Source organism: Micropterus dolomieu, linkage group LG09 (assembly GCF_021292245.1).
Source record: "Micropterus dolomieu isolate WLL.071019.BEF.003 ecotype Adirondacks linkage group LG09, ASM2129224v1, whole genome shotgun sequence".
In the NCBI taxonomy this organism is placed as follows: domain Eukaryota; kingdom Metazoa; phylum Chordata; class Actinopteri; order Centrarchiformes; family Centrarchidae; genus Micropterus; species Micropterus dolomieu.
Window position 1 is genome coordinate 7,220,511 of NC_060158.1, and position 20,761 is coordinate 7,241,271.

Below are 20,761 nucleotides of genomic sequence, written 5' to 3' on the forward strand. Positions count from 1 at the left end.
ACTCTTCAGCAAACAAGCTATTAGAAGAAGCAAAAAGTATATAATGAACAATGTACGTTTTTTGGAAGAAGCTAGCTTGGTATTCACAGTATGGAGGTCATTGCAGAGGATGTGACAAGACCAAAGAGGAAGCAAGGAAAAGACCAAACGAGTAAATATCAGACTGACTTTAACTCTATGGCGTGAGCTAAAAGAGCTGAAAGGATGCAGGACAGATGTCACGCTGGCCATCTTGCTGTTGGACTAGTCAGCAAACGTATTAGCTGTTTGCTGTGTCTTGTGTTGTTGCGCTTGCTTGATGTTTAGCTGTCTGAGCAAAGTTATCAACACGAGCAAAATCAGTCAGAGGTTTCACAGACAGAAGTTTAACCGCTAGCTGTAAATCTCGAGTTGATGTTACTTACTAGATAACACACTCGGACACTGGTAACGTAACTGAAACTGCTCTTGCATCCGTTACTGTGTAGATGTGTGTGCCAGCTTGCCACCCATTTTTCAAGTAACATTGTGCTGCTGCAGGTGGAGAGCGGCGCTGCAGCCGGGCAACATAACCCGTCTCAGCAGCCTCTATGGACATAATGTTAACAGAGGTGAAGAGACTGAAGAAGACATTGACGAAGAAAACAAAGAAGAGAAAAAGAGAGTGACCAAGCAAGAAGCTCCCAGACATTGGTGAGAGCTTAATGAACTAAAAGGCTGCAAGACAGTCGCTGAGCTGGCCTTCTTTCTGTTCACATACATGAAACTAGAAATAAATATTGTCATATGTTGTCACACTTGCTTGATGTTTGATTGTTAGCAAAGTTGTCAACTTACTAGTTTTTGATCGTACTGTAATCATAACGAATGCACATGAACAGCTGTCCTTATTTCCGATGGCAGTGAATTACACTCCAAATAACACGCCAACCCGCACATAGAACCATTTCTTACATAATGTCGCATTAAGTGACCATCATGTTAATATTTCTGCACCTCTTTGAACTCCTCCAGACATTCTTCCTTGCAGATCGTTTTGGTCTCTTCCTCCAGCATCAGCATGAGCGGTTTGTAGCAGGAGGAGCTGCAGTTCTCACAGACGCCCACGTTGTCCCTGCGGAAATTTTCTAAGCAGGAGTCGCTGCAAAACTTGTGAACAGCCTTGTTCAGGGTCAACTCACATGTGGTCTGTGGAGGGGAAAAAAGGAGCAGTGAGTATGATGCAGTTTATAGTTAATATGAATGGTTTTGCTGACAATGTTTTGTAGTTGAAGAAAAATGTTAGCTTACAGTGCAGGATTTGTTGCACATGCTGCAGCTCGACTGTGGGGGGGACTTAAAAGAGGTTAGGCAGGTCACACTGCAGAAGTCCTTCATAGTGCCCTTAACGTCCACTGCAGCCATGATGAGGTCCAGAGGCTGCGATATCGCCCTGCCAGAATGAGGAGGGGAGATTATAAACTTGTTTGTTACAAAATGAACTGACACAAAGGAAACTACTACAACAAGGTTTTTTAGTACTACGTAGGCTACTACGTGCAAGAATAGAGGTGTAGTCCTGCAGGGTGAAGTGATGTTTTTCACCGACTCACTTGTGACAGTGATGACAGGTCTTGGGCACTGGTTTGTTGATGGGAAACATTTCAAATAAGCAGTTTTTGGAGCAGAAGACGTCCGTGAATCCTTTCTTCTGGTAAGCTGTTTGGCCCTTCAACATGGTCACCTTGCAGTGGGAGCAGGTCATCTCTATCGCCTGATCCGCAAGAGCATAAATAAAGAACATGGATAATTTCATTTATCCTGCTTTGTTGGGCAACATTCATATACACAAATGCAAGCGAACTGAAGAGACACAAAGATATGAGATTCAAATAGAGCTGCATTAAGATACTGCAAAATAGTACAGGCGAGAAAAACCTTGAATGTGAAAACTTTTCTTCTTTTAACACTGTGACGATGTATTAAGGCCATTGAAGTAAAAAACAAACAAACAAAACATTACAAAACTGAGGGAGGGGGTTAGATTCCCATAAGGTGGTAAATTTATGAGAAAAAATGAATGAAAAGTGAACAAAATGAAAAGTGACTCTTTTAAGTCACTTTTAAAAACACACTTGTTTTCCTTGGCCTATAAATAAGGTTGTTTATATATATATTTATATTTCTCTCCTTGGAGTATGATGCTGTTTTTTCTATCTAAGTCTGATACTGGCATTTCTGTTTTTTATTTTTATTGTTGATGAGTCTGATACTGCTTTGGCTACTCCTGTTTAAAGCTGTTCTTAACTTTGCTGTACTTTTCTATGCTTTGCTGTTATGCATGGTATTATTGTCTTTTAATTCTGTAGTTCTGTAAAGCACTTTGGTCAGTCAGTGGCTGCTATAAAACGTGCTATATAAATAAAATGAACTTGAACTTGAATGTGCTTGTGTTATAAAGGCTCTGTACTGTATTAAAAGCAGGTATGCAGATGTTAACAACAACAACAGACGTCACATATAAACTACTTTCACCAACCAGTATTTTGAGATACTTCCTTCTGCCATCTTGCCCTTAAGCAGGTTAAACAACTGACAATTAGTATTCAAATTATTTGGAAATGCAGATACATCAGTTGAAAGTTATAGTTTTCTCTTCCTTTCTGCCACATTGTACCGAGTAAATTATGCAACATTTGACCTCCTGCTCATACCAGCTTTGAATGAAGCTTCAAAGAATGTTTACTAATTCTTTTAAATTTTAGATGGCATGCACTCAGCTCAGATGACTATCATAATAAGGAGGTCACCAGGGTTATTTAAATTTCTTTTCAATTTAAATACTTTGTTCACGTGATGAACAGTATACTCTTTACCTTTGCAAAGCTGGGCTTGTTGATGTCTGTGGCAGTAGAGGATGTTAGGCAGCGCTTGCTGTTGTCCTGAATGGGCTGATCTGTCACCGGCCACTTGACAGAGTTGCACACGGATGATAACTGGGAAATGTGGACTGAAGTCTGCAACTTCTCCTACAACAAAAAAAAAATTAAAATAACAAAACAACTGACTTTTTACATTCTTGTCATTTATCATTTCCAGGTGTGAATAATCAAATTGAAGGCTTTACAGCATGAGCATGATCACGTCAGCACAAACATACTGCTGCGTGTGCAGTCACGAGTCCTGCCCTGCTTCCTGACCAGCGTCAGCTCTGGGAGATGCTAGCTAGCGCGAACCTCCTTCACCTCCTTATAACAGCACCTGTCACGTAGATGTCCTTTGATAATTAAGAAAAGGAAGCTAGCAAAGCGTTGAGTGTTTCCATGCTCTCACAGTGTGCGGGTGAAAATGATTAACGTAAGTACCGCACTGATATTAATAAATGTGTGAAATGTTAGCAGCAGTGGTCATAATTCATCAGCGGCGATGCACCAAATATAGGAGAACCGTATCTCTGGTATGTGCACTTCAACATTACCTTATCAATGACCTCTTAATTTAAAAACGTAAACCCAGCTTTAATAGTTGAGCATATTTACAGTAAAAACCTTTTCAGTGAACTATGAGGGCAAAAAACAATCAAAAACAAAATAATCGTTCATTAATCGTAATCGAGGTAAAAATGTTCTATTAATTGTGATTATGATTTTAGGCCAAATCATCCAGCCCAATGTCAACAACACCAGATTGTGTGTGACGTGGTTGCCAAAAGTGTTTATTTATAAAAAGTTGCAATTCATACTTGTAAGTGTTGTTTTTATTATAATATTAGAAAACAAATGACAAGAAATGTGTTACTCACAATGTCCAGTTTTGGGATTAATATCTTCACTTCTTTCATTCCAGTCACTGCAGCTGAGAGTTTGTTCTTCTTTCCTATAAATAATGAAATCACATCGAGTGTACAGCCATGTTTTGTTATAGAGTTAAAATTCTACACTATTGGATGGATTGCCATGATATTTTCTTAGACATTCATGATCCTCAGAAGTAGGGCTGCACAATTTGGAGAAAAAGTCATATTGCGATTATTGTGAACAATATTGCGATTTGATTACAATGGAACAAATGGTACTATGAGTTTACTTTCTTAATTATCAAGGAATGCGCAAAACACTGACATTTTGAAATATGTATTTTTCAACTTGAACAAAGTTAAACAATATTTAACAATAACTAGTAAAACAGATGTAAAACAGAGGGAAGTCTGTTGCTCTACAGAGGAGGCGGCTAGATGGAGCCTCTATCCACAAACTGGAGGAGGAACTGTACATGAGTGTATTAAATAAAGAGTATTATGTTAAGTTAATAGTTTATTGTTAGTATAAGAATAATATTTTAAATACTACATTAATTAGAATTTAATATAATAGTATACTTTTTTTACCACGTGTTGAATATTAAAACCAGTTATAGCCGTTTCATTTTTGTGGGTTGTTTTTAAAAATTAAATCCTTGTGCAAGCAAACGGCTCTACATCGGTCTCAAATTTTTTAATGCTAAGTACTAAGTCAATAATCATATGTTCAACATTTAATGATTTGCTCTAGCACATCAAACTACCTTTTGAACGATTAGCAGCGGGGAGGGGAGGGTGGTTACGGTAGGTTGTTGTCTTAAAAGTTACTTGCACACTGCTCATAAATAATTTTTCTCATGCAGGCTTATCTGTTTTTATGAGTGTTATGGCAGAAAATTGTGTCCTCTTACATTTAATCTTTTATGTATGATCTTTTAATATTATCATTATTATTACTATTAATGTTATAGATATTTATTGTGTTTTTTATCCTTAATCTTTCCTCTCCTATACTCCTTATGTTGGTCTGTCCACATTTACTGGGGCTTAGGTCAGAGCTGTGAGATTGTTTTGGTGTTTTCCTCTCGTTGTTCCTCTCCTCTCCTGGAATGTTCATTCAAGGCTGAGAGAGGATCTCTGATCCCCAAAACATAGAAACCTAGACTGTGTAAATGATGATGCATCCCTTTGCTCGAGGCCAGACGCCCGAAGCCGTCCTAGGCGGCAGGTCTCTGGACCAGCTGTGTTTTAGTACTTCTGTTTATTCTCTTTTGTTAAATAAATTCTTCAAAGACAACAGTTGGTTGTTAGTCAATTCTTTGCTCAACCCCTCACCAGGAATATAATTTCCACGACAATGGGCACATGCGAGATCCCAGTGTGGGCGGAGACAATAATAAGAAGACTGCAGTGCACACAGAGAAGAGTGTGTCACACACACACACTTCTTCTGTTTTATTAAATCGCACACTTTTTGCGGTTATGTTATCACACATGACGACATTGCGATTAGATTAATTGTGCAACCCTACTCAGAAGGTGAAGCCTACCGACTTTGGTGATCTCTTAACTTTTCCTCTAGCACCACCATGAGGTTGACATTTTTGATTTTTAGTGAAATATCTCAACAGCTATTGGATGAATTGTTGTGAAATTTGCTTCAGATGTTCAAGATCCCATGAGGATAAATTCTACAGACAAATTTGTACAGACTTTGGCAATCCCTTGACTTTCCCTCTAGAGACACCAGATTTATTTTACCTGTATCGAAGATGGCAGAGGGACTCCTGCTGTCCACATCCGTCCAGTTATTTTGTTCGCTTCCTTTCTTTTCATCCTCATGGTTCTCTGTATCAGTGTCCATGGTCTCTTCAAGGTCTGCAACAGAGGTGTCCCTGTTAGGCAAGCAGTCGTTCTTGGGCGTTGCTGCTGAGCCGTTTGTGTCACCATCTCCATCCTCATTTCTGGGAATGTCCTCATCGGTGTCCATGTCAAAGTCCACATTCATGTCCTCGTCATAATCACTAAAACAAATGTCTGCTGCATCCTCCTTGCTACGCGACAGTGTTTCTTCAGGTGTGTTCACAGCACAGCTCGCAGGCATTTCCTCTGACCCGTCATCCTTCTCTGTGTTCACCTCATCGTTTTTCTCATCATTCGGCTCAGATTCCTCATCTTGACCCCCGTACCTTTTTGTCCTGCCTCGGCCACGTTTCTTCACGGAAGAAACTCTGGAAACTCCGCTGGGTTTTTTAGCTCGGGAAAAGGAGGAACGAGCTACAGGAGATAGAGGGACAGTTATGTGAGCAGATTATCTACTATTTACTTTTTATTTATCACTAGTTTCATTTAGCCAGTGAAGTCTCAAATTTATTCTCAATTGGGTTGTTTTGGGTTTATCTTAAATCCACTGTAGATTAAAACTGTAGATCAAATAGATTTTCAGAGTCAATAAAAGCAAATATTTGTCACCAGCCAATGTCATACCAACTCCTGGTTAGTTAACAAAGGTCACATTTAAATCTGTAGCTGTATCAAAATCACTCGTCAACAAATAAAGAGAGGTATCGAAATACCTTGTTTAGATACATACTCTTAGTTCATATTTTAGTTTTTGATTTATTTGGCCTCTTACTGTCCTATGCTGACAGCTGCTGATGTTAGTAGAAAAGTAAACACATGCAAACACAAAAACAGGCGCAACTAGCTCCATGATCACCGCACAAATATAAAAGAACCTCTTAACAAAACTTTGTGTGGTGAGTGTGAGCTGGAGTCTCATTACAGATTACTGTCAACTAGTAATCTAGAGTCGTACCGGCAGCGCAAGGCCTTTGCATTACCTTTGGATGTGGTGGCCTTGTCATGAGCAATGTCCCTCCCACGTTTTACATCTAAAAAGACAAAGAAAAGCGTCCTTTGGTACCGGTAACTTAGCAAGTTGTTAACTAAAAAAGCTTAACTGAGATAGCAGAGAGTTAAAGTTTCAGAATTGTCAATACAGCAGTTGCGTTATGCCGACTGTTTAAATGCCTGTTGATAAGCTGGCTGTCACGAGCTACACCTACGTATTTGATAGACATAAGCAGAACAGTAAAAGACAAATGCCCAAGAGGTTCTGGCAATGACATGAGTGAGGGAGAATTTGATGGGGGAGAGATGACAGCGGACATGACTATGTAAGTCTGCGTGTGAGAGTGTGTGTGAGAGACAGAGAGCACAGCACAGGCTAACTAAAACAGCAAGTTATTATTAACAACACTTTGTTTTAACTGTGTTATGTCTATGCTAGGGCAGGACTAAGAGAACAAGAAGTTAAATAAAATAGAAATATTTACTGCGGGTTTGAAGGGACGGGAGATAAAGCCGGGGAAAAGCGGAAGATTAGGTGCGTGCCGAACCGGGTTGGAAGACTGAGAGGCTGAACTCAGCAGGTCCAGAGCAGAATACGGGAATATTTTAAGACAGACGGGCGTCCAAAAAGATCAGACGGGATGAGCGCTATTGAAGCGATATTGTTATTATACGTGATCACTCTTAACTTTTATTATAGCCTACCACATGTTCTTCTTCAACTGGCCTAATATAATGATTTAAATGTGTTCATTATGTTGTTGTAGCCTACAGTTTAGGCTAGTGTTTAATTTTAAAATGTAGGCTATTAGACTTTTTTTGATCTGTAATGACATTAAGCAAATGTAAAATGAATAAACCCCGTAACTGCCACACATCTGTTGTCATCAGTTTAAAGTGCTCCCACACAGTTGAGGGCTTCATTATGTGTTCCCTTTGATGCAAACTGGAGCATTACGTTCACTGCTGTGAGCAGAGTCAGGCGCGCGAAAAATAAAAGAACCTCAACATTCAAATCTCAAAATTAAAAATCGAATGTGTACAAAATGATGAAATATTTGAATATTTGGCCCTAGTATGTAGCTCTGCAAATGTTGTATAACAGGCCTGGATTAGGTAGAGACAAACAAATTTATCATAGGGTTCCTTGTTAGTTCAGAAATACCTTTATATGCAACAAAATCTTTGAAAATGTTTAATTAATCTGTCTTAATCCAGATTTATTACAGGGTAATCTACTCTGAAAGAACATATAATACAGATCAATGGGTAGTAGAAGAGTTATTGCCTATTACGTACCACCCAGCTGAAAACTGCTTTCTGGTTCTTCATTTTCCTCAGCGTCACTGTTTTCGAGGCTGTCGTGCTCCACATCCAGCTCCAGTTCATCTTCAAAGGAAAGCAAACTATGTATACATCTGTACTCCCAGTAGCACGGGGTAATATGTTTTCAACTATCAAGACATTAATACATGAATCTTGATATCACAATTTCTTTAAGACTAAAACTTTAATAATCAATATTTTGTTTATTTGATTTGAATAATCAGATTAAAATATGATTCATGGATTATAATTGCATTTTGTGAAAATTCAATGTAAAAATAACCTCGGGTCATTTATAAGAAACTCCACAGGAAACCTTAAACTACTGAACTGAACATACCTGCAACCTCAATCTCCTCAAGAGATTTTCCTTCAAATCTTTCAAGACATTCATTCTCCATTGCCGATAGTAGCTCCAAGATTTTTGCTATGTCAACAGCTGCTTCTGGCGTCTGATAATACTCGCTGTCAGTCCGAATGTCACGGCCCAGTAGTCTGGCCAACTGATCAAGCTCGTCATTTGTGAGGCTCAGAATCTGGAAAACTCTTGCAACGTGCCTCCGAAAAAACGTAGACCTGAGGTTCGCCGGGTTCTTTGCACCACACCGAGCTACGAAAGTGTTGATGCACTGGTGTCCGTGGTAGAAGCTTGTACATGTGGCAACAGGTCTTGCGAATAAGAAGGGATTGTTATTATGTACACCACATGCCTCTCTCTTGTTCACAAGCAGTGTTATTGCAGAGAGTAGTTTAGGGGTCAACGTAACGGCAACTTTTTTATCTTTGTCATTCCTTAGATTGATCTTCACAGTGTTCTTGGACAGAATTTGCTCAAACTGTGACTGGTAAACAGCAGCGTCTTCATGAAGCTCAGTCTCGTCCCTTTCCTTAAATGACTTGATTGTTACTTTGGAAACGTCTACATTGTTTCTGTTTAAGAGTGACACTTGTGCAGCGGTCACTCTGAGAAGTGCATTGTAGACCGGAGGACTTTCATACATCGTCAGGCTTTCAACTGCAGACGCTGCCGTCTTCTCCACGCACTGGTAGAAAAGCTGCACGTCCTGTATGAACGACATGGTTTGTGGTTTGTTGACTCTTGATTTCGATTTGACGACAGAGCTCCATTCTTCTGCACACAACTTCATAAATGTCTCCGCTTCATGTGTCGTCTCTTCATCTGCCTCCGCTTTCAAAGCCCTGGCGAAGATAATTTGACCAATTTTCTTGAGCGAATTTCCCATTTTAAGCATAAGACTTGGTCTGTCACAGGACTTTATCTCTTCATTGAAACCAGCGAGCTCTCTGACAGCTTCAACCACTTTGCTGAAGTTTTCGGGTTTGACTGCATCTTCAAAGCTACTAATTGACTTTGTCCTCAATTTTAACAGGAGTCTCCCCATAAGCCTCAGCCTGTGTGGGATGTGGTCACGTCGGTTTGTTTTACCTTCATTCATGTGGCACAAACACTGTGCCAGCAGCAGTATATGGGGATCACTCTCAATTACAGATGCAATCTCATCTTTCTTCAGTTTCGTCAATACCTCCCTCACATCTGATGAGATTTCTTTGAGGTCTGTTGACTCGGCAGCAGCAATCAAAGTTAAGACTTTAGTCTTGCCAACTCCTGGAAGTTTTGAGGATTTATTTGAAGCACACCTTTGCATGTGTCGCCACATGTCCTTACGGCTATACATGCCTTTACAATATAGACAGAGTGCATATGTTTTAGCAGCGGTGGACATGTTTGATTTTCTTCTTTTCACTTTCAGTTCTCCACAGTGGGTCTTCAAAACCATTTGATTGTGTTTGTAATTTCCTCTGTTTCGTAACTTATCCAGTAGGATATTTCGTTCCTTAGAGTATAGGGGGAGTGCAAACACTTCAGCTATTTCGTCCTCTTCATTTCTGTGGGTGAAAAGGTGACGGGAAATTTTTGATTGAGCTTTACCGCAAACGTAACAATAATTTTTGTTGGTGCGGGAAGTGCCTTCCGGCTCTCCATCAGACGTAAAATCATCAGAGCTGTAATCATCCTCACTATCCTGCTGGATGCACGAGGCATCAACGGGTTGCTGCACAAAGCTCTGCTGTTCAGAAGAATCTGGATCTGGGTTGTTGTTTTTAGAGCCGTCATCGCTACTTGGTTCACCTTCAGGTACATAATCGTCATCAGAGCAGGATTCTGCAGAAGTGGAGGATCCAGCAGAGTCCTCAGCCTGCAATTATAAACAAGCAATTTTATACAGATATCCAAAACAAGTTTGTGTAGCATTACCCTCAATGTGCAAATTCTTAAGACTGTAGTGTTTAACTTTGTTTTGCTTGATCTGTTCTCGTATCTGTCTCACTGTGGTTTGAGGTAGACCGGAGTAATGAACATACTTGTACTGCTATTTCAGTTGTGTCATTTTAAGCCACATTTATTATTAGCGGTTAACAAGAGTCCCGCAGCAGATACCTACACCTACTTGATTTAATTAGAGTACGGGAGATTACTGACTTGCACTCGTTGTGTTCACGTTGTGTAGGGCTAAAGAAGAAAGTTTGCAGAAGAAATGGCTTTGTTAGATCACTAAAAAAGGAGAAGATGACAGAGCCTTCAACTTCCTTAATGTTGCACCAGCAGACAGTTGCAGGGCCCGTAACTGACCTCTTAAATTATGTAAAGTAATCTGACAACTTAATCTGATATTTTACATAAACAAGTATTATTTTGTGTGTAGGTATTTACAATAGTCAGTGAGTTAAGCCTCTTACTTCTTGGTGTCTCCGTCTCACACTTGATGTCATTCATATTCAATAACATCAGAATAATATGAAATACGTTGACATACGAACACTTCATGGCCACATAACTTTACAGTAAGTACATCTAAATCATGTAATTTTATGTTAAAGATGTGCAACGTGGGCGCGCACAGAATAACTTGCGCACTGCTGAGTAGCAAAATCCAGCAATTCCAGTGACTGTGGCCTCTTACCTATAGAGCTCACTGGGACAGACCTGTTAATCTGGACACACTGTCAATCAACAAAGCCCTGCCTGCCAGCTGGATTTAAAGGGTTTAATAAACTACTTCACATAGCAAAAAGCTCAGGAGAGAGTGCAAATAATGCAAGTACAACTTATTATTTATTTGACTAGTAATCAATCTACACACTTGAGTTTTGTGTTTATAATGCCTATGAGCAGACATGAAACATTTTGTTATGTCAAAGTGGTGCACAGTCATTGATCATCTTTTTCATGGCACTAATAGGATCATGCTTTCATGTGTGATGGTGCCCTGTCAGTTAAGTTTTGTTTTAATCTCCTATGAAGTAGGCATCTCTATAACCGTCTTAGTATTGTGACTCTTATGCTTTATAGAATGATGTCTGATTTCATTTAGTTTAGGTGTCAACTGTGCAGTGCATTTCGCAGAGGCAGGTTGTTTTATAGCTGCAAGCTTTAACTTCTTTAATTTGTTACTGACATTATGCCACTGTGACGGGAGGGCCCTCCATGACCATCTTTAACTTGGGCCGGGGCAAAGTCACTTCACCCCTAACAAGCACCCAATCAGTTCTTGCGGTCCACAGGAGAAGTTACATTTTTGAGGAGATCATTTGCAGCTTAGCCTAACGCAACTTAATATTTTCACATCCATAAATGAATCTTTAGTGCTCCTGAAGCCAGACAAGCCACAGTGAGTGAATACACACAGGCTGCACAAAGCAACTTCTGACACTCTGGATCTTTAGCTCTTACATCAACAGAAACAGGAACAGGGGTCAGTAAACTGTCTGACAACAAGATGAATTGAAGTCCAGTAATCACTGGTGTTTAGCTCTGGTCAACCAACTCCTGAGAAAAATGTCTGCTCTTTGTTTTGCTAATGTTCACGGTCACTTGTTTGGGCTACATGCTGTTTCCACCACCACAGCTCACGGAGTGGTCCGCTAACACCTAAAAACTACCGGTGTTATGCAGAGTTCCTGGCAGTTTAACGTCAAGATGATATAAAATATTACTGTAACGTTGCAGCCGGAGTTTACCTGACTTTTCAACATGTTGCGGGATGCTGTGTCTACATACTCGCTCGAGCTTGAGCACGTGTACTACAGGCAGAGTGGGCGTGTCTGCAGCGCCAGGAGAGACGTAGCTTCTCGGTTTGTCAACAAAGCAGACGCACTTTGCGAACTATGTAATATGAGCCCATGGACACCACAAAGCCTGTCTGTTAAAGATGTTTCAAATCCACGCAAACCAAGGGAGGCAACACGACAGCATTTCCCCCGACAGACATGTCAAACGAGAGTGATTTATTGTGTGACAAGCAAACCTTTTTAGCATCGGAGTTTGACGAGGAAATGAAGGGCGATGTTCAATTTGTCTTAGTTTAGCCAAGCTTACCCAAGTGGCAAACATCTCTACTTTCAAATACAACGTTAACTTTACCAGAACATGCAAGCTGCAAAAAACAACAACAACAATAAAATCAGGCAGTATGCAGATAAACACCACAAATTATGAGTCATTTATAATGAAATCATTACTGGTATTGGTGATCGTGGCCCGACATGGCATGTACATTTTAGTCAATTGTTTAGATCGCAGACCTTCCTGAAGGAGGTGTATTGAGTCGTGACTGTTTAATAAGTGATATTTGGTTGCAAATACATAAAGTTAACTATCTAAGAAATCAGATTACTGCAAACCATGTAAAAGCTTTAATAACAATGACCTTGATCCATTTATCTACAGTAATCTAATTATTAATGTACTAATTCGTTGTCAAAAACATACAAGTATGAAAAAATAGTCCTAAAAAAATAAGTCCTCAGCACATAACTACACTTAAATTTATCATGAAAATAATTAACCTAAATGACATTAACTTTAAGTCAGGTGGCCCTGGTTATAAAGCTCAAACTCAGGATTATTATCCTGTTCACTACAGTAGTGATTTAAAGTGGACTGAACAGGCATGACTCAATACACTTCCTCGGCAGAAGTCTGTGTTTTACTGAGGGCATTTTCTTGTTTTCTTTCTTTCTTTCTTTGTTTCGTCAAATTATATATAAAATATGACAATTAATGATAACAGGCTCTCAAAAGCTCTACAGCAGATATAATATTTTCAGTTTTTTTAATTAATGAAATATAATAATTTATTATTCCATTAGATTTTTTGCTGTGGTATTGTTTCAATATCAAAGTCACCATTTTTGTATCGTGACAACCCTAATTCCCACCACTTTACCAGTTTATTGGGTGCACCTACACAATCTAAAGCAAAAGAATACACTTACAAGTCCCACCTTTGCAAAGCTTATGAAGTTCAGATAGAGATATTCAGATTCAAGCCAGAGGATGTTATTCAGGTGTTGTATTGGATTATACTGGAATAATTTTTAAAGAATATTTTGTCATTAACTTGGGAAGCAGAACAGTAAACACATTTGTAGACACATCTACACTAGATGTCAATAGATACTTATTACATTTATTACATAGCAGAAAAAAAAGCAAGACACTTTGCAGAAAATAAACCTACCGTTGAGCGCCACGGGTAAGAGGATTCCCCATAGTTGTAAGTTATCTCCTCGCCTGGAGATATTTCTTTCACTGCAAACAGGCACAAGTGTGGCTTTCCCTTATAAACAACTTTCCTCATTTCACAGTTGGGACTTATGTGATCGTCATTCACGAGTCTTCCGAGGGTCCCATCCTCTTTCGAAGCATCAACGCTGCAAGTAAAACACTCTTAATGAAACTTCCACCAGTCTTAAAACCACTCTTATCACACTGACTGGGACTGATGGTAAATGGATGTTAAAATATTGTATCTTATCTTTCTGCACACACACAAGAAATTCATGCAGCATGCATAACAGGAGGTAGTGAAAAACTGAGTTTGACTTGATGCTGCTATGTTTCTTCCTTTGTTTTTGTTTTTTACATCAATCTTTATCTTGGGTTTTGTAAAGATTGCTCTATAACAGAAGCCAATATAGACCATTTAATGCTGCTCCTTGAAAGAAAAAAAAGCAGTAAACTCACCGCCAGTTTGTTCCAATCCATGAGAAGTCAAACAAGTAATTTTTCAGAGAATCACCACATTTCTTTCTCCTGGTTTCTTTGTGAGAGATGGCAGAGATTATCCCACGATACTCAGCGACAAAGGTGGACGGTTCAATGGGTTGATGGGTAAACACACCTCTCCCTGTAAATGCAAGAATAAATACAATAGTCCAAGTTATATCCAATCATTGTCTAAACATCCCATTGATAGGCTGGAAGGAAAACCTCCTATTTGCCAGTGGATATTGGCTTCAAGCTCATTACAGGATATATCACTTGTTATTTTTCCGTTTTCACAGAGCTAAGAGAATCATTTTTCTTATTTAAGGAAATCTCGACTTCAATGAGAATACCTGTTAAAAAGTAAATAAAAAGTAAAAACCTTTTATGGGGTCAATGAACCTTTCTTCCAGGAAGCCTTTGTCTCTGCAAGCCTTTATGTGCTCCAGGGCATCTTGCTCAGGAGTCAGTTGTGTGCCTTCTTGTTCCACAGCATCTGGAAATGTTATCAAAACAATGTATAAATATTAAAGCAAAAGCAAGACCAACAGTGGTCTCATGCACAAACCCTGCATTTGTTTTGGAAAACAGAAGACGACATGTTTAACTGGTTTTAAGCATGCCATCATACATGGTAGATTTCTGTTTTGAAGAAGTACTCCATTTTTATTATACATTTGGTTATTGTTGCAGACACATTATTTGAAATAACACTGTTCCAGACAGCACAACTAAAGTTTCATGAACCACCAAAACAACATGAGGTAAAACTACAAGTCAAATAATATAATATATATTTTTTTTATTGATTTATGAGGCACTTTGTGACATGTGGTCTAAAAAACAGTTCTTATTTATTTCTTGAATGTATAGTATTTGTGATACGTTAAATATTTGGCAAGCTGGTTTGGATGATTGCAAATAATTTTAAAATCCTTACCTCATGCAACCTGTGTCAGACTTCTTAACACTCTTCTTCTGTGGTGTCTTTACATTACACTGTCCTTATTCTACATTAATCCCCAATAACCTCATCATGATTTCTATGGTTTCTTTTATTGTGTTTTCTTCAGATCAGTAATTAATATCAATAACATGAAATAAAATATTTCGAATTATTTAGTCTGTATTAAAATTGTCAAAAGGCACACGTAGCAATGCATATTATCAACTTCAGTGTCACTTGCCATCTCTGAAAAGAAATCTATTCAACAAAAAAAAACTACTATTACAGGAAAATATGTACGGGGATCCTCACAACCTACCACTCTGCTGACATGAAAGATCTGATTCTTCATTTTCCTCCTCAGCGTCACTGTTTTCAGGGTTGCCCTGCTCCACATCTGGCTCCAATTCATCTTGAATAAAAAGAAAGTATGATTATACGTACAGCATGATTCATTCAGATTTTAAGAAATTATTTGTTTTTACTAAACAAGCACTGGCAGGACAGATGTGTATTACACTGGACACGTACCTTCAATCTCAATTTCCTCCAAAGAGTTTCCTTTGAATCTTTCAAGAGAACCCTTTTCCATTGCCAAAAGAAGTTTAGCTATTTTTGCAAGATCCACAGCTGCTTCTGGCAACCGATAATAGTCCCTGTCAGCCCGGATGTCATGGCCCAGTAGTTTAGCAAGGTGATTGAGCTCATCGTTCTCCAGGTTGAGAATCTGGAAGACTCTTGCAATGTGCTTGTGAAGATGCACTGACCGGAGATGTTCTGGGTTCTTTGCGCGACATAGCCTGGAAAAAGCCCTGATGCAGATCCTTCCGTGGAAGTGGCTTGTAGCAGAAGCGTCAGGCTTTGCAAACAAGTAAGGATTGTCTTGATGTACGCCACATGCTTTCCTCTTGCTCACGAGCAGTGTTAATGCACTGACAAGGTCAGAGGTCAACAAGACAGGAACGTTTTGGCCAGTCATTTTCTCGATATTGATTCTGATGAAGTGCTTGGACAACACTCGGGTAGCGTCATCCCTCTCCTGGAATGTCTTCAGTGTCATTTTCGAAACTTCAGGGGCACATTTGTTTAAGACTGACGCTTGTGCAAGTATCACTCTGCAAAGTGCACTGTAGACCTGTGGGCTCTCACTCACTGTCAAGTTTTCAGTGGCAGAAGCCGATGTTGTTTCCAGGTACTTGTAGAAGACCTGCACGTCACGTGTGAACGGTATGGTAGACGGGTTGTTTACTTTTTGTCCACTCAACGAAGCGAGAGCTGTGTGGGAGACAAGCTCACTCCATTCCTTTGCACACAATTTCATGAATGTCTTTGCGTCGCTCTTCATCTGCTCATTGCCATCGTGTTTAGAGAGGACAATGGTACCTATCTTTTTGAGTGAATGTCCCAATTTCAAAGCAAGACTTGGTTTGTTGTAGCCCTGCAGCTTTTCATTGAAACCAGCAATGTCTTTGACAGCCTCAACAACTTTGTAGAAGTTTCTGGGTTTGATAGCATCTTCAAAGCTAAATACTGACTTTTTATGCAGCGCTAACAAAAGTCTTCCCATTTCTCGCAGCTTCTGTCTGATATAATCATGTTTATTTGGATTATTTCTATACTTCTCGCACAGATACTGTGCCAGCTGTATTATAAGGAAATCATTTTGAACTGCAAATGCAATCTCATCTTGATTCATTGTTAGCAGCATCTTCCACACACCAGAAGGGAGTTTGTGGGAGAATGGTGAATCTGCAAGAGCCATCTCACTTAAGACTCTTGTCTTGTCACCAGTTGCAGAGTTTGTTGTCGTCTTTGATTGACATCTGGCTACATGCCTCCACATCTCCTTACGTTTGAACATGCCTTTACAATATAGACAATGCACGTATGTTTTAGCACTGGCGGTGCTTGTCGGTCGTCTTCTTAGTTTTAATGGTCCACTTTTATTCTTCATCACCTCTTGATTATGTTTGTAATTTCCCCTGTTCCGTAATACATCAAGTAATCTTTTTCGTTCCTTGGAGAGTTTGGGAAATGCAAAAGCTTCAGCGATTTCAGGCTCTTCATTAGCATGCCTTAAAAGATGTCGAGCGATTTTAGTGAAACCTGCCCCGCAAACATAACAGTAATTTTTACAGGTGTAGGAAGAGTCCATGGGCTTTCGTACAGGCCTGCTGGGCTCATATTCTTCATCCGAGTTGAGTTCATCGGGACTGAAAGCAGCCTCGTCCTCCAGCTGACTGTTAGTGTTGGCAAAACTGTCCTTATCCTGACTTGGTCCACTGTCAGGTAGTTCGTCATCATCAGACTTTTCAAAGCTGGAACCTGCTGAGTCCTATAGAATTATACACAGAAAACAAGCAATCTACTAGACTGTTCAGAGTAGATACAGGGGAAAAGAGTTAACCTAGCTCTGTCCAAAGGTTCTCATCACCTCTAAAACTCACTAATAAACAGCAGAGATTCCAAGAGGCTACTGAAACCACACTTTTTTTAAATTGAGCTTTAGTTGTGTACAAAAGCAGTGTGTATACATGTTGCTAATACTGCCTCATTTACTGGAGTGTGAACTGTAACAGCTGCTCAAAGCATTAATTTAGTCTTTTACATACCCCTTCAGTCCTTGGTGTCGATGAAGTAGCATTAAAGCCTGTGTTTGAGGTACTCGATCCATCATAGGGGTCCTGTAAAATGCCAAGTGTGTGTGTGTGTATACATATATATATTAAAAAAATATAATAAAATCATGAAAGTCTGAAATAAAAAAAATAGATTTTAAAAATACAGTTCATTTTTTAAAATTTTATTTCATCCTGCTTCTTTCAATAATAATCAACTTATGGGTAATTTTTATTATTCAAGCGATTAACGCCAATTGTCCCAAAGGCCATTACACAAAGTGCCCCATTTATTAATTACAACAAACGTAACACGGCCAATTACGAGACTGTCTGAATAAGCAGATACAATTTAATGGAAATATCTGTGAGAATCACATACTACATCCTCCAAATTAAAAAACAAGTCGAATCAACACTTCTCTAAAACACTTTACACAAAAAATAGAATTATAATATTAATGGAAATAGGATTTATTGCAGGAATGTTGTATTAGACATCATTGATTTTAGCAACGTGTACCTAATAAAAGTAACAAGTGACTGTAATTCTAATTAAAAAAATCAAAAGTTCCTTCTATAACAAAAACCTACCGTTGAGCGCCACGGGTAAGAGGAGTCCCCATAGTTGTAAGTTATCTCCTCGCCTGGAGATATTTCTTTCACTGCAAACAGGCACAAGTGTGGTTTTCCCTCATACACAATTTTCTTCATTTCACAGTTGGGACTTATGTGATCGTCATTCACGAGTCTCCCGAGGGTCCTATCATCTTTCGAAGCATCAACACTGCAAGCAAAATACCCTTAATGAAACTTCTACCACTCTTGACTGCACACCATATAAGTTTGTGTGTGTGTGTATTAAATTATTTTTGCAACCGTCCTACTTTGTACTGCAACTGATGAACAATTTCCATTGGGAAAAATAAATTCTAGCCTATCTTATATTGTCTTCTTATAAAATAAACTGTAGAAAACCTAACCAGGCTCTTTATGACAAAATTGAAAAAACAAGCAAATAACTTACCACCAGTGTGCTCCTTTCCATGAAAACTCAAACAAAAAACTGTTCAGAGTATCACCACATTTCTTCCTAGACGATGTGTCTTTGTGAGAAACGATATTCCCCCGATATTCAACAACAAACATGGATGGTTTAATGGCTTTGTGGGTGAACACTCCTCTCCCTAGAAAAGCAAAGATTAACAAGAAAACATTAATCCAGTGTAATGCAGGTCCAATTGCCAAAACCAATCGTTATTTGCATGACCATTGTTTTACTTTAACCAAACAAATATATAAGAAATAGTATTTTTTAAGTCTTTTACTATGAAGTAATTCACATTTTCCATCAGTTTGCATTGTCCAACTCTAAACTGGGTTGCCATTCATTTTAAGTCTGAATACCCATGCTTGATAAATATACAAAATCTTTTAACTTGATTATAAAGCCCCAATGTTTAGTTTTGTGCATCTTAGTTGGAAGGCACTTCCAATCATTAACACAGTAAAAGTATTGAAGCACATCTACAGTAAACAGAAAATAATTCTGAAGGACACCAGAAATCCCTTCAATATCAATACAGCGAGTGCTCTCAGAAATGTAACCCTACCTTTAGAAGAGTCTATAAACCTTTCCTCCAGGAAGGGTTTGTCTTTACAAGCAACTATGTGCCCGAGGGCATCTTGCTCAGGAGTCAGTTGCCTTCTCTTCTTCTCCATGACATCTGGAAAGTTTTTCAAAGATACTAATTTAGGTTTGGATGATATGAGATCTACTGAGCATAATGTTCTTTGCAAAAACAAGAGGCACAAAATAGCATGTTTGGCAGAATATTATAAAAGTATTTTAATCACTTGCTGCTTCCAAGCAACAGGTTAGTCACACCTCTAACATTTTTCTTACAATTCTCTTGTATAGACTGCCCTACTCATTAACTCTTACTTCTTTCCCTAGGTATTTACCCTACTGATGCCGTACTCGCTATTAGCTCGTACTAGTATTTATTGCTGTTCTTACTAGTATCTATTATAGATCTCTTACTGTATTGATGATTGTATGTTGTTCCTGAAATGTAAGTCACTTCAGATAAAAGCATCTGCCAAATGAATAAATGTATTCATCCAACAAAGACACCTCGGTGCTACATGGTGTGTTCCCTAGGTGAAACACTGATTTTGCAATCACTCAGCATCGCTCAGCAAGGAGCAACCATAGACACAGTGTGCAGAACACACATACATTTTAAACAAAACAACATTGTAGGCAGGGAGAGAGCAAACCAATAGTGAGGTAAGAGCATGGTGCAAAAGATTGTGGAATAAAATATTTTTGTGCAGGGGTCATGTGTTGGATAATAAACACACACACACACACACAATATATAAACAGTATTGAAATACAGAAGTAACAAATACATAATAATAAGTGGCAGTAAACAGTAGTATGTTACTAGAACTGTTATTTGAACTGTTAAGCTTTTAAAACTAAAGCAGTACTAGTTACCACATTATTGTTAGCAACATTATGTCACGTGAAATAAAAATCTTATCTCCTGTCTCCATTGGCTGCTAAAGCCAAAAACAAAAAGGCAAAGTATCTTCATATGTGTGACTACAAACCACATGTGGACATTAACAGAAATGCATTTGTGTTGAAACTATGACAAAAGAAAAACAACAGTAATGTTAAAGTTAGCTGCTTGGGTACATTGGCTGTTATGCATCCTATTAGGCAATGTCTATTTGTGTTTATATCAAAACGGTATTGTTAAGATACTTGTCTCAGACTCCTGTTTAACTAACCTTAGTCAGTAATGTACACAAGCATTGCTAGCATGCCAACATTAACAAGCAAGTGCTGGATAAGCTATTAGCTGTTAGCCACCACTTTATCGATTGCTTTTGACTTAAATACATGTAACGCAGTACGATCAATATATATTTTAAACAGCAACACTTACCTTTGTTTCAAAATCCCCAAGTACAAGAAAGCAGAATTACAAGTGGTGCCAACACAGAGGCAGCCATATCTCATTTCTTTCCTGTTTTCAGACCCCGTGACGATGACGCTGTATTGTGCTCCAGCCAATCACAGATTGAACGTCACAGTCCTGCTCGGGAAGCAGCGAATCAGCGGCCGTGAATGTCTCCACCGCAGGGAGCAGCGGTGGACAGTCAAACACACGAAA

General features: G+C 38.9%; 1 protein-coding gene across 1 annotated transcript; it reads right to left on the reverse strand.

Moving 5' to 3' along the window:
• Positions 1–819: 819 nt before the first annotated feature.
• Positions 820–20,606, reverse strand: LOC123977076. The gene is made up of 19 exons (XM_046059558.1): positions 20,534–20,606; positions 19,184–19,297; positions 18,598–18,757; positions 18,165–18,357; positions 17,565–17,636; positions 15,484–17,287; positions 15,272–15,364; positions 14,389–14,502; positions 13,986–14,148; positions 13,480–13,672; positions 8,277–10,155; positions 7,910–7,999; positions 6,601–6,651; positions 5,519–6,034; positions 3,761–3,834; positions 2,835–2,987; positions 1,572–1,732; positions 1,270–1,411; positions 820–1,167 (listed from the first exon to the last, which is right to left on the reverse strand). The coding sequence occupies exons 2-19, from the start codon at positions 19,290–19,292 to the stop codon at positions 961–963; spliced, it is 6,174 nt and encodes a 2,057-aa protein (XP_045915514.1). The 5' UTR covers positions 19,293–19,297; positions 20,534–20,606; the 3' UTR covers positions 820–960.
• Positions 20,607–20,761: the final 155 nt, after the last annotated feature.